Here is a 17,565-nt window from a genome sequence, read left to right as displayed (position 1 = left end):
TTTCATGTGTGTAACCTAAATCCTACACATGTACAAACTTTAGGTGCTCACCCACTTCAGCAGCCCGTTTTACAACATACCGCAGACTGGTAGCAGACAACAAGCCAGGCACTGGGTTCCTGCATTGATGAGAGCCAGCAGATCTCTCTCTTCTCTATTTATTTATCTATCATCTAATCGTTCATCTTTTATCTATCTAATCATTCATTTTTCATCTATGTATCTATTCATCTTTCATCTAATTATTCATCTATCTAATCATTCATCTTTTATCTATTTCTCTATCTCTTATTCATCTAATCATCTTTCATCTGTCTATCTATATCATCATCATCATCATCATCAACCTAATCTATATATAAAAAACCCTAAATAAATAATTGCAAAACAACTGATATTCAAGATGTTAGAAAATGGTTGATCCAGTCAGTGTTACAGAATGCCATAGGCCACAAGGAAGCTCTTAGAAATGGATCCCATTGATTTCACGTGGCTTTGCAAATACCACCTTATTCAACACCCCCTCAAGTGTTGGAAAAGAAACATTCCAAAATGGGAAGCCCTGCCGGAAAGTGACCTTTTGTGGACTCGAATCAGCAAGATGACAAAAAGGAAGTCTAATGCCAGGCAATGGCCATTGCCATGAGCAACTTGGTAGGCCTTGGATTCACCTAATGGTGGACTTTGCTGCTTTATAAGATCAAACTAGCCTATCTGTCTGCTGCTTTGCTGAAGACCTCAGCTAGCTTGCCTAAAAATAATTTGACATCCCACACTCCTATTCAAAATATCAGAAAAAGCACTTTCATTTTAAAAAATTAAACAATTTATTTGCCATTGAGGTGTTTCACAGCGCAGGCCTGGGCACCAGATAGCTTTCAAAAGAAATTCCCAGGCTGCTAAACATAGTTAGGAGAAGTCTTCCTCTAATTGGGGAAAAATAGCCTTTTCTTGCTTGGCAACCTGAACTAGAGCACCAGTTCCTGCCAGACAGTGTGCTGGCTGGGGATGATAGTCTAGCCCATCCAGAAGGTCTCAATTTGGGAAGACTGAGGAGCACAGTATCAGTTATCTGCCCATCTCTATGAGGGCAGTGGCAGCTAATGGTTTGAGAGCAAGTCAGAACAGCAAAATATGAAGATTTGAAAATGTCTTCTCCTTTGATTTTGCCTTTCTTCATCAACCCCCCAAACATATAAACACACACACACACGCACACACACACACACACACACACACCACCTGGTCAGGAGCTTTCAAATCTAATAACATCAAATAACGTCTTGAATCGTATCCCATGCCTCTGTTTAAGGAGAAGGGGAAGCATTTGAAAATGTACGAAACTCAAAATTTATTTTCCTTTTGTGAGGTTTCTGTCTTACTTACTTTTTTTTTTTTTTTGCTGAACCAGAGCTAAAATGTCAGTTATCCAAAACAGCAGCATAAACAGGACTTGATCGTCAACATTCTGGAGTTATTGGGCATCGTAAGGATAAACATTGAAGGCAGGAAAAAAAAAAACAGATTTCAGCTGGCAAAATAAGCCAATACATGTCCCTCCCACGCCCTATGAAAAATATTACCCGCCTATGTTAGAAAGTCTATAAAACTTTAATCACAAATGAAGAGCTCTTTTCCTACTTAAAAACATTTATTCTGCCACTGAACCAAATTCTACCTGAATGAGGACAAAATTGGGGGCTGGCCTCAGAGCAATAGTGAAACAGGTACCCATGCCAACCCCAAAACAGAAGAAGATAGCCTGGTGATGGTCAAGTTTCTAGTCCTCTTGTTTAATTTTTTAATGTCTTCATAATCCCACCTACTACATCCCTATAGTCTAAAAGCTGATCCCTATATACCATTTACAAATTCTAGGGATTATGAGGGTGACAGCTCTTTAATGCACCTCCAGTAACCTCTGGCTGTGCCTTGCAGAACAGGGAAAGCATGCTAAGATGCTTTGTTTCAAGGCATCTCCATTCTGGCTGGTCTTTAAAAAAAAAAACAACTCAGGGTGTTTGAAAAACAAGCCCAGCTAATTTGGTTCCCTTCTCTGTTCCCCCCTCCCAGCTGTAGAGAAATCCCCCCAGGGGTTAGAATCCCTTCTCTGCAATCTGATCTGCATCCAGATCAACACTAAACCCTAAAGGGGTCCAAGTATTCTGGGCAAAACAGAATTAAGGAATCAGCCCACTCACAGTACTCCAAGCGTTCTCTCAAGCTGAGATTTCCCCCACCCCCACCCCCCATCATGACAACCAAAACAAGGAAATCTTCCTTCCTGCTCGGTTGCCTTTCCAGTGTTGGACCGCCAGGCCTATTATCCTGAGACACCTTGCTGCTGCTTAGCATTGTTAGTCTTGCCTGTTGAGAACTGAAATGGGGAGAAATAAGGGGCATTGTTTCATATTGTGCAGGATTAGGTTTAGTGGCTCTTCCTCAGGGGAATTCAGGTCCAGACTGGATGGGAGAGTAGGTAAATGCCACCTTTAACAGAAGGGTTTTCTTCTAAAAATAAATTAAAAAAAAAACATCAGGTGAAGAAAGGGGGCCTGATACCATCTGTGCCGAACCCTGTGCAAATCTCATGAAGAACAAGATTAATTAGCTTTCCACACCAGCTAGGATCCCAATTATTAGGCTTATGCTAACAATATTATTTATGTTGGGAAAGAACTCCCCCCACCCAAAAAAAATCTGGCGTCTTAAAGGCAAAGTGGCAATTGAAGAGAAATTGAAGAGAAGTTAAGTGCCTTCCATGCCGCCTCAAAATGGTGGAACCAAACCGCATCTAGATGCAGCAGAGCTCAAAAAGTCGAGCGCCACCTTCTTCAAATTTAAAAGTAACCCAGATGCTTCTCCAAATCTAATCCAGTTTGGCGTAAAGAGAAATGAAGAATGTGAGATCGAGTCTGGCCATGAAAATCACCCTAAGGGAGAGTTTGAATCATAAAGTGATCTGTGTGCATTGCTGTTTCTTCCCCTTCAGCTGGGCACCCCAGGTCTTCTTCCAAAGAGATGGACAGGTGGCTGCCCCACTGACCAGAGAGATCTGGTTTCTGTATCCCAAGGGATGGTGAGGATAGCTACAGACAAGAAGTTAAGAGCTATATTCCCAAAGCAGGCTTCTTCCAGATGCACTTCATGGCAACACCCCTCATTCTCAGCCAATATGGTGGCAGGGGGTGGTGGGCCAACCCATCTGGAGAATGCAAGAGGGAGATCAAAAGGGGGACGAGGAAAATGGAATCTTCCTCACAAGAGATAGGCCTATAAGAAGTCCAATTAATTTCGGGAGATAAATGGTTTTTCTTGATGACTCATTTACAAAATCTCCAATTATTTTTTGCTCAAGGCCTATTCTGATAAATCACAGCCAGCAGAGGTTCTGTCAAGGAGAGCTTGCTTACCCACATAGACCTAAAACTTTCAGTCAAGTTTCACATAAACCCTAGTACCTTTTCAGTGAATATTTCAGAATCCGTTTTGAAAGCGATCAAAACCTATGTCTTTTAAACTGTTTTTTAATGTTTCCTTGCATACCAAGGAAACATGTACGTATTTTAGTGAAGGAGGTAGAATTTTTTTTAAAAAAAGATTACTCCACACCAAGAATTATTGTCTTCTTCTTTAAGTCTTTGTTCAAGAACGACACTGAGACCCACCCCCAGTATTCTTGTTTTTCCTACGACAGTACTTTGCCATTAATAATAATAAAAAAAATCTCAGCAATTTAAATACTATATGCAGCTTAAACATGGAGTTAGCTACTCATCTGACGCCCCAAAAGGATAGAAAACAGCTCAAAAATGCAAATAGGAGAATGTCGATGCACAATCCTCTGAAGGTCCCAAGGGTGCTTAAAGTCAGTTCCCCAAAGAGGATCCAAGACACAAAAGATAGGACATATTTCCAAAGGACGCCACAGAGATGCATTATATTATGTGCTCAACGTAATATTCCATTAGAGGAGAAAACCCACCACCTTCCTACCTCGCCTGCTCTCTTCCCTGCTAATCCCAGCTCGATTTTTCTGATCTATGTTCTAAAAAAAGAAAAGCCACGGAAACACGGACCCAGTTTTCCTTGTCTTATCTCCCATCCACGACCAAGTTTAACCGTTCCCTTTTTTCCAATGTGTGGACCCGATGCTTCCCATGAAGCCAGCTTCCCACCCAGACCTCGACCGTTTCCCTGTAATTAGATCTCCCTGTCATACAATCCTGGGTGCACCTCCCCCGTGCGCCCTCAATTCCCTTCCCCTGTGATACTGCCCTCAAGGGTATGGTGCCCATCAACCTTGGTGTGCAACAACTGGTGCTGCTGGAAGGTAAGGTGGTGGAAGAACCTCTTCGAGCAGACAGGGCAGGAGAAGGTCTCTTCTCCCTCAGGCCTGCCGTGGACCTTCGTGTGGGTGGCCAACTGCTTAGCCGTCCGGAAGGCCTTGCCACAATGGGGGCATCGGTGACGTCTCTTGTCCGTGTGGATGTGAAGGTGGTTCTTGAGAGCCAGAAGGTTGTAGAAGTCCCTCTGGCAAGAGGGGCAGTGATAGAGGCCGGTCGCGTGGGCCTTCTTGTGATTTAGCAGACTACCAGGATGGCGGTACGTCCGCTCACAGCTATGACACTTGTAAAGCTGGTCCTCTGGCAGCTTGCCTTTAGGACTGTCCCCTTTTTCCTCAGCTTGATGCCTTCTTAGATGCTGCATCAGGTCCCTGGAAGCCTGGTAAGCTTTGCCGCAATCCGAGCACTCCAAACGCTTCTTTGCACGTACACGACTGTGGTTCTTTTGGGAGGCACGGTTGCGAAAGCGTTTGGGTCGCGGCTGGTTCTGCAAAGTCCCGACAGGTGCCTCTCCGGGGTTGGTCCCCTGATCTCTTTCGCAATCCGTTCTAGTTCTTTCAGTCTCTTGCCCTGGCATGACCTTGCTGAAAGAATGGGGTCGGCGCTGGTGCCTCTGCAGTTGCCGTTGCCACTTGAAGGCTTTGCCGCAGTCGGGACACTGGTGACGTTTCACTTCGTAGTGGATGCGCTGGTGGTTCTTCAGGGACATGAGATTGGGGTAAGCCTTGCTGCACAAGGGACAGGGGAAGTGCCCGACCTTGTGGCTCTTCTGGTGGTTGAGCAAGCTGCCTGCGTGGCGGTATGAGCGTCCACACTGCGCACATCTGTATGGACGGTCTTCAGGATCTGGAAGTTGCTTAGCAGGGGCCGGAAGAAGCGGGAATGTCTCTGCCTTGCTAGCTCGCTTGGCCCGAAGGGGCCTCTGATGGACCAAGTGGAAAGCAGGCTCTGGCCTCCTGTCCCGATGTATGCGCTGGTGGCTGGCCAGTTGCTTTTGGAGCCGGAACGCCTTGGGGCACTCAGCACATCGGTAGCGTTTGGTTTCAAAATGGGTGCGGTTGTGGTTTTGAGGGCCATGAGATTGTAGAACTGCTTCTGGCAAATGCTGCAGTGAAAGAGGCCTGTCTTATGGGTCTGTTTGTGGTTGATGAGGCTGCCGGCATGCTTGTAGCTGCGTCCACAAACATCACACTGGAAGGGGCGTTCCAAGAGAGAGTCTTCCTCTTCCGCCTGAGGGCCCTTCTCCTCTGCTGCTCCTTCTTCCTCTTTCTCTGTTGTCTCCATTTCCTGTATTGCTTGGTGGGGCTCCATCTTCTCATTCCCTTCTCCAGGAACATCACATTCCTGAGCTTCTCTGCTCTTTGAAAGCCCTGAGCTCAACTCTTCCCCTTGTTCCACTCTTTCTTTTCCTATAGGACAGGCAAGGAAAGAATTGCTTGGAGGAGCTTCTCCATTTTGGGAAGCACCACACGGCTCATCCTTTAGCTTCTCGTAAGTGCAAGGCAGCCCCCTTTCTGCAGCAGGGATCAATTGTCGGAGTTGGGGTACGCTGCCGTTCATCTTGCATCTTGGGTGGTTTCGAAGGTGATTCCGATAGGCAGACAAATTACGGTATTGCCGGCAACAGATGCTGCACTGGTAATCTCCAATCAGGTGGATCTTTTTGTGATTAACTAAGCTGCCACCATGACGGTAGGTCTTGCCACACTGACCACAGGCATAAGGCCGGCTGTCCAGCAGGTCATCAGCAAGAGGAAGTGTTTCCACCAAAGGTGCCGGTGGATGGGGCGGGTCATCCTCCATGCGTGGAGCTCGCCGGAGCTGGATAGAGGTATCGGCCAGGGCTGCTGCTTTCTCTTCCAGATGCCCGTTGCTGTGCTCTTCCAAGCTGGCCATATCGTCGAATGTCTGTCCACAATAACCACAGATGTGGGAGAAGAGCTGCTCCTCCTCAGGATCCCCTCCACCATCCAGCTGCTCTTCGGTTTCCCTTTTCAGCACATGAGGACTGTCACTCCGGCCTTCGCCCTCCTCATGCAAGAGGCTGTGGTGATCCTGAAGGCTCTCTTCGCTGGGGAAGATCATGCCGCAGAGGCTGCAGAGGAATGGCTGCTCCTCAGTGTGGCCTTCACCCATGGGGTTGTCCTGGCCAGATGCTGTGGCCTTGGCGTGCCCGTGGAAGTGGTGTTTTAGAGCGAGGAGGGTGGGATACTCTTTAGGGCAGAGAGAACATTGGTAGATGCCAGCTTGATGGGTCTGCCGGTGTTCAATTAAGTTCTTGGCCTGGTGAAAGCCCAACCCACACTGCTCACAGAGATAAGGAAGGCCTTCAGAATCGTCAGGCAATGGGGAAGACGCTTGTGACTGGGTTTGCCAATCATTGGCTGCGGCATCTTTTTCCAGAACACTGCAACTCTCTCTCAGCTCTTCTGCCAAAGATAAAGCCATAGGCATGGCGGCGCCAGCTTCAGTGTCAGTGTCCTCATTTGTGGTCACCAGTGTCTCGGACAGTCCTCTCCTGGGCCTCTGATGGCCACGCAAGTGACTTTTGAGGGAGGCCACGTTTTGGAAGTGTTTGCTGCAAAGTGAACAGCTGAAGTCACCTGTCTGGTGCGTCTGCTTATGATTGATGAGGCTTCCTGAATGCCGGTACGACTTGCCACACAGCTCACACTCATAGAGACGCTGGATGGGGACAGGTGGCTCGGTTCCTTCCACCACCCCTTCCAAACGCTCCCTTCCATTGCCGTGTTGCACGGTGTGAGTCTGCAGGCTAGCCACAGTAGGGAAGGCCAACCCGCACTGGTGACAAATCTGAGGCATCTCTGAGGCTGGGAGGATGTCCTCAGCCACTGTTGCCCCATTCTCCAGGGCTTCTACGTCCTGTTTAATAGTCTGAAGAAGATCTGCTTCCTGAGAGTGAAGGACGCCAAGCCTAGACACCTCGGCCGCCTCAATGTCCTCTGTGCAGGGCAGATGGCGTAGCTGATGAAGCTGGAATTCGGCCTCTTCCTCAAAACTCTCTCCGCAATTACTGCAAGTCAAGCCGTCCCCTAATTCTTTGCCCCGCATGCGCGCAGCCCGCAAATGCACGCGGACGTGGTTCCGGAGTGCCATGAGGTTGGAGTATTGCTTGGGGCAGATGGAGCACTGGAAGATTCCTGTTTGATGAGTGTGGCGATGGTTCACCAGACTGCCACGGTGGCGATAACTCCTCCCGCAATCTTCACACCGGTAGGGTCGTTCTTCCTCCCCGAGAGTCCTTTCTTCCTCTTCCTTGGGACAGGCAGCTGGTCCACTCCAGGCGTCCGAGGGCTGGGTAGGGCAGTTGTCAGGGTAGTCCTGTGCTTTCGATGGGTCCAGGATCCCAGACGGGTGCTGGGAAGCCTCTTCTGGGGCCGAGGAGTTGAGCTTGGACCTGAGGTGGACCCGCAAGTGGTTCTTCAAGGCGGCCAAATTGTACAACTGTTTTGAACAGACGGTACAACTGTACACCCCAATCTGATGGCTCTTCCGGTGGTTAATGAGACTCCCCGCATGGCGGTATGTCCTCCCACAGTCCCCACAGCGGAAAGGGCGCTCTTCAGACATGGGAAAGCCTTCCTCGCTCTTCAGACGGGCTTCCCAAGCTTCATTGGAGCTGGGGGCTGCTTGGGAAGGGCTACTGCCCTCAGCCTCTTCTTCTTCATCTGCCTCCTTTGGGTAAAGGCAACTGTGTTCCTTTAATTCCTCCTCGTCAGCAAAGGTCCCACCGCAGCGGACGCACAGCTCTCCATCTGGATTACAGCGTTCTCCACCACCGGCCTTGGAGGTATCCTTGAGGCTGCAGGGAGCCCTGTCCCCGAAGCCTGTGCCCACAGGAGGAGGCTGATAGATGTCCAACTTTGCTGATGTTTCTATCGAGTCCTCCTCCCAAACATCATGCTCCAAATCCTCCCAGGCTGACGGGTCTGTGGATTTGCTCTCTTCCTGGCTGTGGGCTTTCTGATGACTCAGCAGCTCCGAGGGCAACCGGAAGGCTTTGTGGCAAAAGCGGCACTTGTAGGGCCGATACTCCGAATGGAGACGGGCGTGGCTTCTGAGGGCCATGAGGTTGGAGAACTCCTTGTAACACATGGCACACTGATAGACCCCCAGAGTGTGGCTCTGTTTGTGGTTAGTCAAGCTGCCGGGGTGTTTGTAAGCTTTATCACACTGGTTGCATTTGTAACGGCGCTCATCCTCCATGGCAGCCAGCAGCCCAGACTCTTCCCCATCCTCCTCATGCCCCGGGAGCAGATCCTGCTTCTCCTCTTTCATTTTGATTGGAAACTCCTGCTGAGAATAGTCAGCTGGCACCACCGACTCAGCAATGTACTTCTCCAGGTTGGACAACAGGCTCCCACTGCTGCCTTCCATCCCAGAACGGGAATCAACATCTGGAGAAGACGTACCTTGGCCCCTTTGGAAGCTGTAACTCCCATCCCTCTGGCCTTCTTCCTGCTCCTGGGTGGCCTGAGCTGGACAGTGGTGGCTTGGAAGCTGGGATGAGACTCTGAAGCTTCTGCCGCAGTCTGGGCATTTGTGACGCTTCTCTTCCGTATGAGTGCGCAGGTGACTCTTCAGGGACATGGGGTTGGAGAAATCCTTGTGGCACAGCAGGCAGCGGAAAAGGCCTACCTCGTGGGTACGGCGGTGATTCACCAGGCTGCCGGCGTGGCGGTAGCTCCGCGGGCACTGCTTGCATTTGTATGGCCGTTCCTCTTGACCCATAGGCGGCTCACTGCTCAGAGCAGCATCGCCCTCAGCCATTGCTCACGTCCAATGTCCTTCTTAATCCTGTCTCTCTTTAAAGAGGGATCCACAGGCATTCAGACATACCCCTCAGTCTCATTGCAGAGCTTCAGGTCCCCTCTTCTCACCCAACCATTCCAAGACCTGCAGAGAGAAAGAGGGGCAGTAATGAGGAGGAATCCCCGTGATCAGAGTGAGCATCGCTGGAACCATTATGCGCAAAAAACAAGTCAGGTACCACAAATCACACCTTTGTATAGGAGCAGTATTTCTCACCTTGGGTTTTATTTAAGGCATATGGACTTAAACTCCCAGAATTCCCCAGTAAGCATGCTGGCTAGGGAACGCTGGGAACTGAAATCCACAAAAGTTGCTAAGGTTGAGAAACACTGGTGCAAAGTCAAGGGCTTTGGTATACAAGTAGTCCTTGATGTACGACTACAATTGAGCCCAGAATTCATGCTGCTAAGTGAGAAATTTGTTAAGTGAGTTTCGCCCCATTTTATGGCTTTTCTTGCCACAGTTGTTAAATGAATTACTGCAGCTCTAAAATTAGTAACATGGTTGTTAGGTGAATCTGTCTCGCCCATGGACTTTGCATGTCAGAAGGTCACAAAAGAGGGTCACATGTCTCTGGGACACTGCAACCATCAGAAATATGAACCAATTGTGAAGCATCCAAATTTAAATCATGTAACCATGAGCATGCTGCAATGGTCATAAGTGTGAAAAATGGTCATAAATTACTTTTTTCAGTGGCATTGTAACTTCAAATGTGGAAATCTTATCAGTATCTTACGGTATTTAACAGAGAAGGGAGACCTTTTTCTGTAAAGGATGGCTAATTTTCTGAGGGGAATTGGCAGCAGGTGTACCACTATATGCCACAGTTCATTTAGTGACCAATTTGTCATTCTTAATTTTTCTAATTATATTAATGATAAGAGTTTAAGGCTTTTTAGAGCAGTGTAGCTCAATCTTGGCCACCTTAAGATGTGTGGACTTCAATTCCCAGAATTCCTGAGTGAGCATGCTGGCTAGGGAATTCTTGGAGTTGGTCCATATGTCTTTAAAAGTGGCCACAGTTGAGAAACACTTCCTTAGAGTTTGATGAGGTAATTGTGGAGTCTAAACCAAATTAGTATCAACTGCAAGCTCGTGTGTACAAACATGCAACCATGGTGCTCCTTCTTGCAGTTTCAAAGATACCTTTAGAAGCAAGGATGCAACTTCACCAAGAGGAACCATTAAATGGGGCCAACAGGAAGAGATCTGATTCTTTTTCTTCCTGCTTTATTAATAGGAAGCTGAGCCTTCAAGTCAGTTTGACTTCTGGCAAATGGTTGGACCTGTCCCTGTGGCTTTCTTGACAATTGTTTTTCAGAAGTGTATTTCTGGTCTGAGAGGAAATCACTGCATTGGCTTCATGTCCAACTCACAGATTTCCAGCTTCGTGCCTAAAAGCTGATCTCAAGATCTATACAAGTAATCCTCGACTTATAACACAGTTTGTTTAGGGACTGTTCTAAGTTCAACAGGACCATTTTTCACACTTACAACTGTTGCAAGCATCCCCTTGGTCACAGGTTCAAAATTCGGATGCTTGGCCCAACTGACTCGTATTTATGACAGTTGCAATGTCCCGAGATCATGTGATCACCTTTTGTGACCTTCTGATAAGCAGAGTCAACGGGAAAGCCAGATTCAATTAACAACCATGTTCCTAACTTAACCTAACCACGGTGATTTGCTTAACAACTGTGGCAGGAAAGGTTGTAAAATGGAGCAAAACTCAATTAACTGTCTCTTAGCAACAGAAATTTTGGGCTCAATTGTTGTTGTAAGAAGAGGATTACCTGTTAGGTTTTTTTTTTTAAAAAAAAAACAGGGGCGAAGTTTTTATTAGGGGATGTACCAAAATACTCCCACCCTCCAAAGAGGGAAAAGGAACAAGAAGACAGCAGGAAAAACACAATGATGACTTAGTCTAGACCAGGGGTCGCCAACCTTTTGGACTTCAGGAACCACCAAACTCATAATTTTAGATCCCAGGGACCACTAACCGGTTCTGTGGGCGTGGCCAAATTTGTGGATGCGGCTTGGTGGTCATGTGACTGGCTGGTCATGGCTTGTATGTAAATATTATAAATATTTATATAAATATTGATTTTTTTTATAAAAAAAGAGCAACTTTTACCCAAAATCAGGCAAAGCAGGCAGGCAGATTGAGTTGCTCACAGAATCACAGATCCACTCAGAGATCTATCTATCTGCCATTGGCTAGCTCAGTCTGTCACATAAAATTTGGTTGCAAGCAAACTCATAAAATTTGCTAGCGAGCAAACTCACAAAATTAACTCACAACACACCATGCATGTAAATATTGAATTTTTTATTTAAAAAAAGAACAACTTTTACCCCAAATCAGGCAAAGCAGGCAGGCAGATTGAGTTGCTCACAGAATCACAGATTCGTTCAGAAATCTATCTATCTGCCACTGGCTAGCTCAGTCTGTCACATAAAGTTTGCTAGCAAGCAAACTCACAATTAACTCACAACACACCATGTATGTAAATATTGAATTTTTTATAAAAAAGAGTAAATTTTATCCAAAATCAGGCAAAGCAGGCAGATTGAGTTGCCCACAGAATCATTCAGTGATCTATTTATCTGCCATCGGCTAGCTCAGTTTCTCAAATTTGCTTGCCATGAGTCTGCACTGAATTTGTTTGCAAGCAAACCTTCAGTCCTAAGGGAGGTTCGGCTGTGCTTAGAAAGCAAGAAATCCAACCATTTCCTGCTTCCTAGCTAATCTAAATCTCCCAGCACAGCAGAACAGATGATGATCAGGAAAAGGAAAAATGGCAAGTTAGCAGACAAGTTTGCCGGGTAAGGAGTGAGTGGGTGGGGAGGGTTCCACGGGCCATGTGGGCAGCGTAGCCTTGTGTTCCTGTGCAGCCTGGAGTAATTGCTTTGGGGAGGGTGCTCTGGGTGTGAGATTTCTCTGCGGCCCACCAAAATGTTCTCACGGCCTACTGGTTGGCAACCACTGGTCTAGACCACTGGTGTCAAACTCAATTTCGTTGAAGGCCACATTGTGACTGGGGTGTGGGGAGGGGGACTCCGGGGGGGGGGCTGGCCAGCATGATGTCACCTGTGTGGGGAGCACTGTGGTGGCCCAAGCGTTCTGTCAGCAAAAATGGGCTCCAATCCAATGTTTTCGGCTGTGACGGCCTCCTGCAACCCTCTGCCAGCAAAAACGAAGGAAAACAGCTTTTCTGCACCCCTCCGTTTTTGCTGGCAGAGGCACTGCGGGCTGATCCTTCAATGTTTCCAGGCTGGGCCCACAGGTCAGATCTAAGCACCCCATGGGCCAGATCCAGCCCACAGGCCGTGAACTTGACACTCCTGGTCTAGAGGACTTATCCCTGATGGGATACTAAAATGCATAAGCTTTTGTGAAACTGCATCCTGATCTCCCTGGATATCTTACAGCAAGGGTCTCCAACCCCTGTGCTGTAGCCCACTATTGGGCCATGGCTCATTCAGAACCAGTCTGCGCAAATGGCGGGTGAGCACAGAAGCATATGCAGCTTGTTTTGTGAGCAACGAGCACATGTGTGTGCATGAATCTCCATTTGTGTGAGTGGCAGGTGCTCAGGCAAGAAGCTCCATTTTCATATGCCTACCACTCACAAAAATAGAGTTGTGAGCATGCCTACCACTTGCATGGAACCATCCTCCCACTGCCCTGAGGGCTGCTAAGCTGAAAAGGTTGAGGACCGCTGCCTTATAGCAAATTTCCAAATGATTGTTTTGGAAATTGAGGAATTGCTGAACTTGCATAAAGCAAATGGTTTCAGCCCTTCTCTACACACACAAAATGGATTATTAACCCATGACTATAACCGTGATAAGATGCTTGAAACCCATTATCTCTAAGTTGCATCTCCATAAGCAACCAGCTTTCCTCTCCTTTCCTCATCCCAGTTTAAAATCTAAGTCTAGCTATTCAAATGAAGCTAGATCAAGTGAGGTACTAATACCACTCTATAAAGCCTTACTAAACACACCTGGAATACTGCATCCAGTTTTGGTCACTACATTATAAAGAGTGGTATCTAGAAAGTAAGCAGAGAAGAGCAACCAGGATGATTAGGGGACTGGAGGCTAAAACATATGAAGAATGGTTGCAGGAACTGGGCATAGCTAGTTTAGTGAAGAGAGGAACCAGGGGAGACATGATAGCAGTCTTCCAATATTTAAGATGCTGCCACAGAAAGGAGGGGATTTTCCAAAGCACCCAGAGGCTAAACAAGATGTAACGGATGGAAAATTGAACAAGGAGACATTCACTCTAGAAATAAGGATAAATTTTCTGACCATGAGAAGAATCAACCAATGGAACAGTTTGCCTTCGGAAGTTATGGGAGCTTCATCACTGGAGGTTTTTAAAAGGAGACTGGATTGCCATCTGTCAGAAATGGTGTAAGGTCTTTTGCTTGGGCGGGGGTTGGACTAGATGACATACAAGGTCCCATCCAACTCTGTTAATCTGTTAGTCCAAGTGGAGCTCATGAAAGCTCATGGCTTATAATAAAGGTTGGTTTGTCCGCAAAGGTGTTTTCGAATTTGTCAACTTCAAGCTCTAAGCAATTGTTTGGGAAAAGCACAGGCTCCTGGCACTGATGTTGAAGTGGCTGTCTCTGTTTTCTTTGGCTAGCCGTGCTAATCAGGATTTACTGAATACTATCACCCAGCACAATAAACCACAATCCACAGTTTCCAAGCCACAGTGGTTCAGTTTACACAATATGTTGGGACTGTGTAACTGTCACGAATTTAGTCCTCAATTTACAATCACAATAGAGCCCAAAATTTCTTTTGCTAGGTGAGACAGTTGCTAAGTGAATGTTACCTCATTTTACAACCTTTCTTGCTGCAATTGCTAAGTAAATTGCTACAATTGTTAAGTTAGTAAGCCAGTTGTTAAGTGAACCTGGCTTCCCTATTGACTTTGCTTGTCAAAAGATCACAAAGAGAGATCACATGATTCCCAGATATTGTAATCATCATAAATTTGAGCCAGTTGCCAAGCACCCCAATTTTGATCACATGACCAGGAAATACTGCAAAGGCTATGTGAAAAACAGTCATAAGTCACTTGTTTCAGTGCTGTTATTAATTCAAATAAATTATTTCTCCCCTCAGAAGGGCACCTCTGTGAAGAAGTCTGCTACATGTACGTAGGTATACGTGTATGTGCTGTAATTTTCCCATTTCCCTTTTTTGCAATATCTTCCCACAGGGACCAGGCAGTATCAAATCAGAAAAGGATTCATCACAAACATTACCAGTCATAAAAAACAGAATGAATAATCTCAGAATGCTGGCTTCTTAGAAAAGGGTCCCATCAGGACACAAGAGGAAATGTTTTATGCCCTGGTAGTAGACTTCCTGGAAATATCTGACTAGTTGTGATAGGTATTAGAATATGGATTGTTCGTTCTTTGGTTCTTAACGCACAATTGTATTGTGAAAACAGTGACCCAAAATATAGCAATGGTTATTGCTCTGATTATTTTGTCGGGGACTGGGGAGCTCTTATCACATGGGTGTTGTTAGCTTCCTTTAGGCATTAACTTGATAAGATGGGAGACTTTTTATAACAAATACACATAGGTGTTAGCTAGTGTCTAAGATAAAAGTTGCTCTGTACTAAATAAACCACACTGGGTTTTTAAAATCCCAATAAGCAAGTTCCAGCTTCTGGGCCCTAAAACCCAGGAAAGAGGGGGCACAATTAAGTAACAGTAAATCAAGTTACCTCAAATTATGAAATCCTCAGCTTGTGGTTGTGTGTGTTAGAACTGGTTTTTATTGCAGCGATGTAGAGTAACCTTCTCCAGTTGAACATCTTATACAGCACATTGGAATAATCCCCTATTCTCTAAGAACAGAAAGACTGAGAATTGTATTTTGAAAGAGATAGGAAACTAACTTAGGTCAGAGACTATAGGTCAGAAATATAGGATTTCCTGAAGCAGAACAAAAAATAGTTTTAAATCTCTAAGAAACAAGGAACTTAGGTAGGTCTAATAAACTAGGTATCTCAGTGCCCAGAGTTCGATTTCACCAGATGTCATTCTTTTAGTTTTGTTCTGCTCAATAACAGAAATTTTCTTGTATGCCTTCTCTCCTGCCCAATTATTTTATTCTAATCACAAGGCACAAGGAGAGATCCAGGAAGTAGATAATTTTTCTCACTCAACAATAACAAAAAAGCATGGTTTTATAATAAACAGAGCTACAGTGCACAAAGGTTTTATTAGATTACTCTGAACCCAGGCTTTCCCCAATTTTTACTCTCCATATGGTTGAGCCTGTAATGCCCATCAGACTTGAACCTTGCCATGCAAAGTTGCAGCTAGTTGTAGTTTATTGCAGTTTAAAACATTTGGATGGCAACCAGGCTGGAAGAATTACTCACTGAATACAAGTGAATACATGCACATATGGACACAAACATGCTGATTTCTCACCTGTCAAATCATTCTGAATTTCCCAGATCGGCACAACATTCATTTATCAGGAGCCACCGACACAAACTTCCTCCCAAAACAGGGAATGCGGCCCAGAGCCAGACATATTAATGTACATTAAAACACAGCACAAAATGCATTGGGTGATGAGTGGGGTTAAGCTGATTTTTCGGTTTTGGGGGGCCGAGTTTTAAACTGAGCTGATTTTTCCAAAAGCCCAAGGCATTCAAGGCCACATCCTTCAGAATCCAGGCAGGCCTTCAGAGCCCCATCTTTGGAGCAGGAGGTTATCAAGGATGAAGCCCCATCCCAGAGGCTGAAGAAGACACGTGGAGGAGACCCTGAGTGAAGAGGGGAAAGAGAGAGACACAGGCGGTGAGCTGGACCTCCAATCGAGGCATCCAGTGCATTTCAGGACATCCCAGCGGGAAGCATCCCGTTCAAGTAGGGCGACAGCAAGAGCAGCCCGCAGATTAATTCCAGGCTTCCTAAGGCATCCGACGTCGAAGGAGGCCGCGATCAGGGCCGAAAACCCTGAGATTCGGGTTCAGGAGTGCCAGGGTCCACGGCCCTCGCTTCTCCCGGGAGGCTCCGGGCGGGCGGGCGGGCTGGCGGAGATCACAGTCCGCGACTTAGCTCGCCCTGAGGTAGAAGAGAGGCCCCACGACGACCCACCATTTCCCGGGAAGAGAAACCCCGCCGAGCTCTTCGCCTCCCGTTCGGCGAGCAACGGACGGATCGGGCGGAGGGGAACCAAACGGACGAGGGGGAGGCAAGGCTGGCAAGGCCAAATCCTCCGGGGCCCTTCGGAAGCCCCGCCGTTCCCTGAGACGGGGTCCCGCACGCCGGGCTGAGCGGCCCGGCAACGCCTCCAGGCCTCGAGACCCCGGGATTTACTGGTAGGGAGTCCCGCAGGAGAGGGCAACAACAAATACTTCCTTTTGTTGCTAGGAAACAGGAAATGTGCACCCGTCAAAGCGTTCCCCTGCTTGGTTGGACGGGAATAGACTTCCGGAGCCGTTTTTTCTATTTGGTAGCCAAAGCGTCCTTTGCAAAACAGCACACACACCCCCTCACCACCCGCCCCAATATCATACACGCGTATTTCGGATGAGCATCTACAATCTCCCACTATTCTCTCGGGCGGTCTATGAGGAAAACCTTCGCGGGGTGGGGATGGGGGCCGATTTGGCGAGTAGAGCCGTTCCATTAGAACGGAAGTGCCGAAACGAGCATGGAGCGTTCTAAGAGTTTCTATCTCTATCACCCTATTGTCCTGTTTCCGGTCTGAGATGGAACGAGTTGCCCGTTCTCCCAACGGTGTGTTAGCGATTTCGCCATAGAGATTCCAAAGGGTAGAGCGACGCTTGAAAAAGAATATTTGCCCTACAAGACAATAGTGAACAATGGAACCGCGTCAACTCTCTCAGAAGTTCCGTGTGAATGTTTATGGGGTAGGGTTTTTTTTAGTTTTTTTTTTTTAGAGAATCACCTCTTCTGAAGTGTCACAAAAATATAAGGCCGTGCGATAGATAGAAACCCTGGAATGGATTGTAAAGCATCTACAGACCTCTGCTGTTGAGGTCTCCAAATTTGGCAACTTTAAGACTTGTGGACTTCAACTCCCACAATTCTGGGAGTTGAAGTCCACAAGTCTTAAAGTTGCCAAATTTGGGGACCCTTGCTTTACAGTCACATTCTCTCTCTCTCCTTAGGGAAAGAGCTTTGACGTCAGAACTGCTCGCCACTCAGCAGGTCCCAAGCAGAAATGCATCCCCCCAGGCATCATTCACTTCTTGTTGCACTGAAAAGGAACATCAGCAACAAAATTATTGCTATTAATCTTCTCATCACTCCTTATCGTCCATCCCCGCCCACTTGTGATTGTATGAGTGTAACTTTGT

At 46.8% G+C, this 17,565-nt stretch overlaps 1 protein-coding gene across 1 annotated transcript; it reads right to left on the bottom strand.

Moving 5' to 3' along the window:
- Positions 1-4,114: 4,114 nt before the first annotated feature.
- On the bottom strand, positions 4,115-16,063 carry ZNF646 (zinc finger protein 646). Its single transcript, XM_087918238.1, is given in 4 exon segments — positions 4,115-5,414; positions 5,417-9,263; positions 14,947-15,069; positions 15,662-16,063. Coding segments are annotated over 2 exon segments (4,884 nt in total). The 5' UTR covers positions 9,138-9,263; positions 14,947-15,069; positions 15,662-16,063; the 3' UTR covers positions 4,115-4,251.
- Between the last annotated feature and the right edge of the window lie 1,502 nt (positions 16,064-17,565).

The sequence above is a fragment of the Pseudonaja textilis genome, chromosome Z (genome assembly GCF_049901715.1).
Source record: "Pseudonaja textilis isolate UNSWEBS1 chromosome Z, rPseTex1.2, whole genome shotgun sequence".
Classification (NCBI taxonomy): Eukaryota; Metazoa; Chordata; class Lepidosauria; order Squamata; family Elapidae; genus Pseudonaja; species Pseudonaja textilis.
Note: the sequence above shows the minus strand (reverse complement) of the source record. Positions and strands in the feature narration are given on the sequence as shown.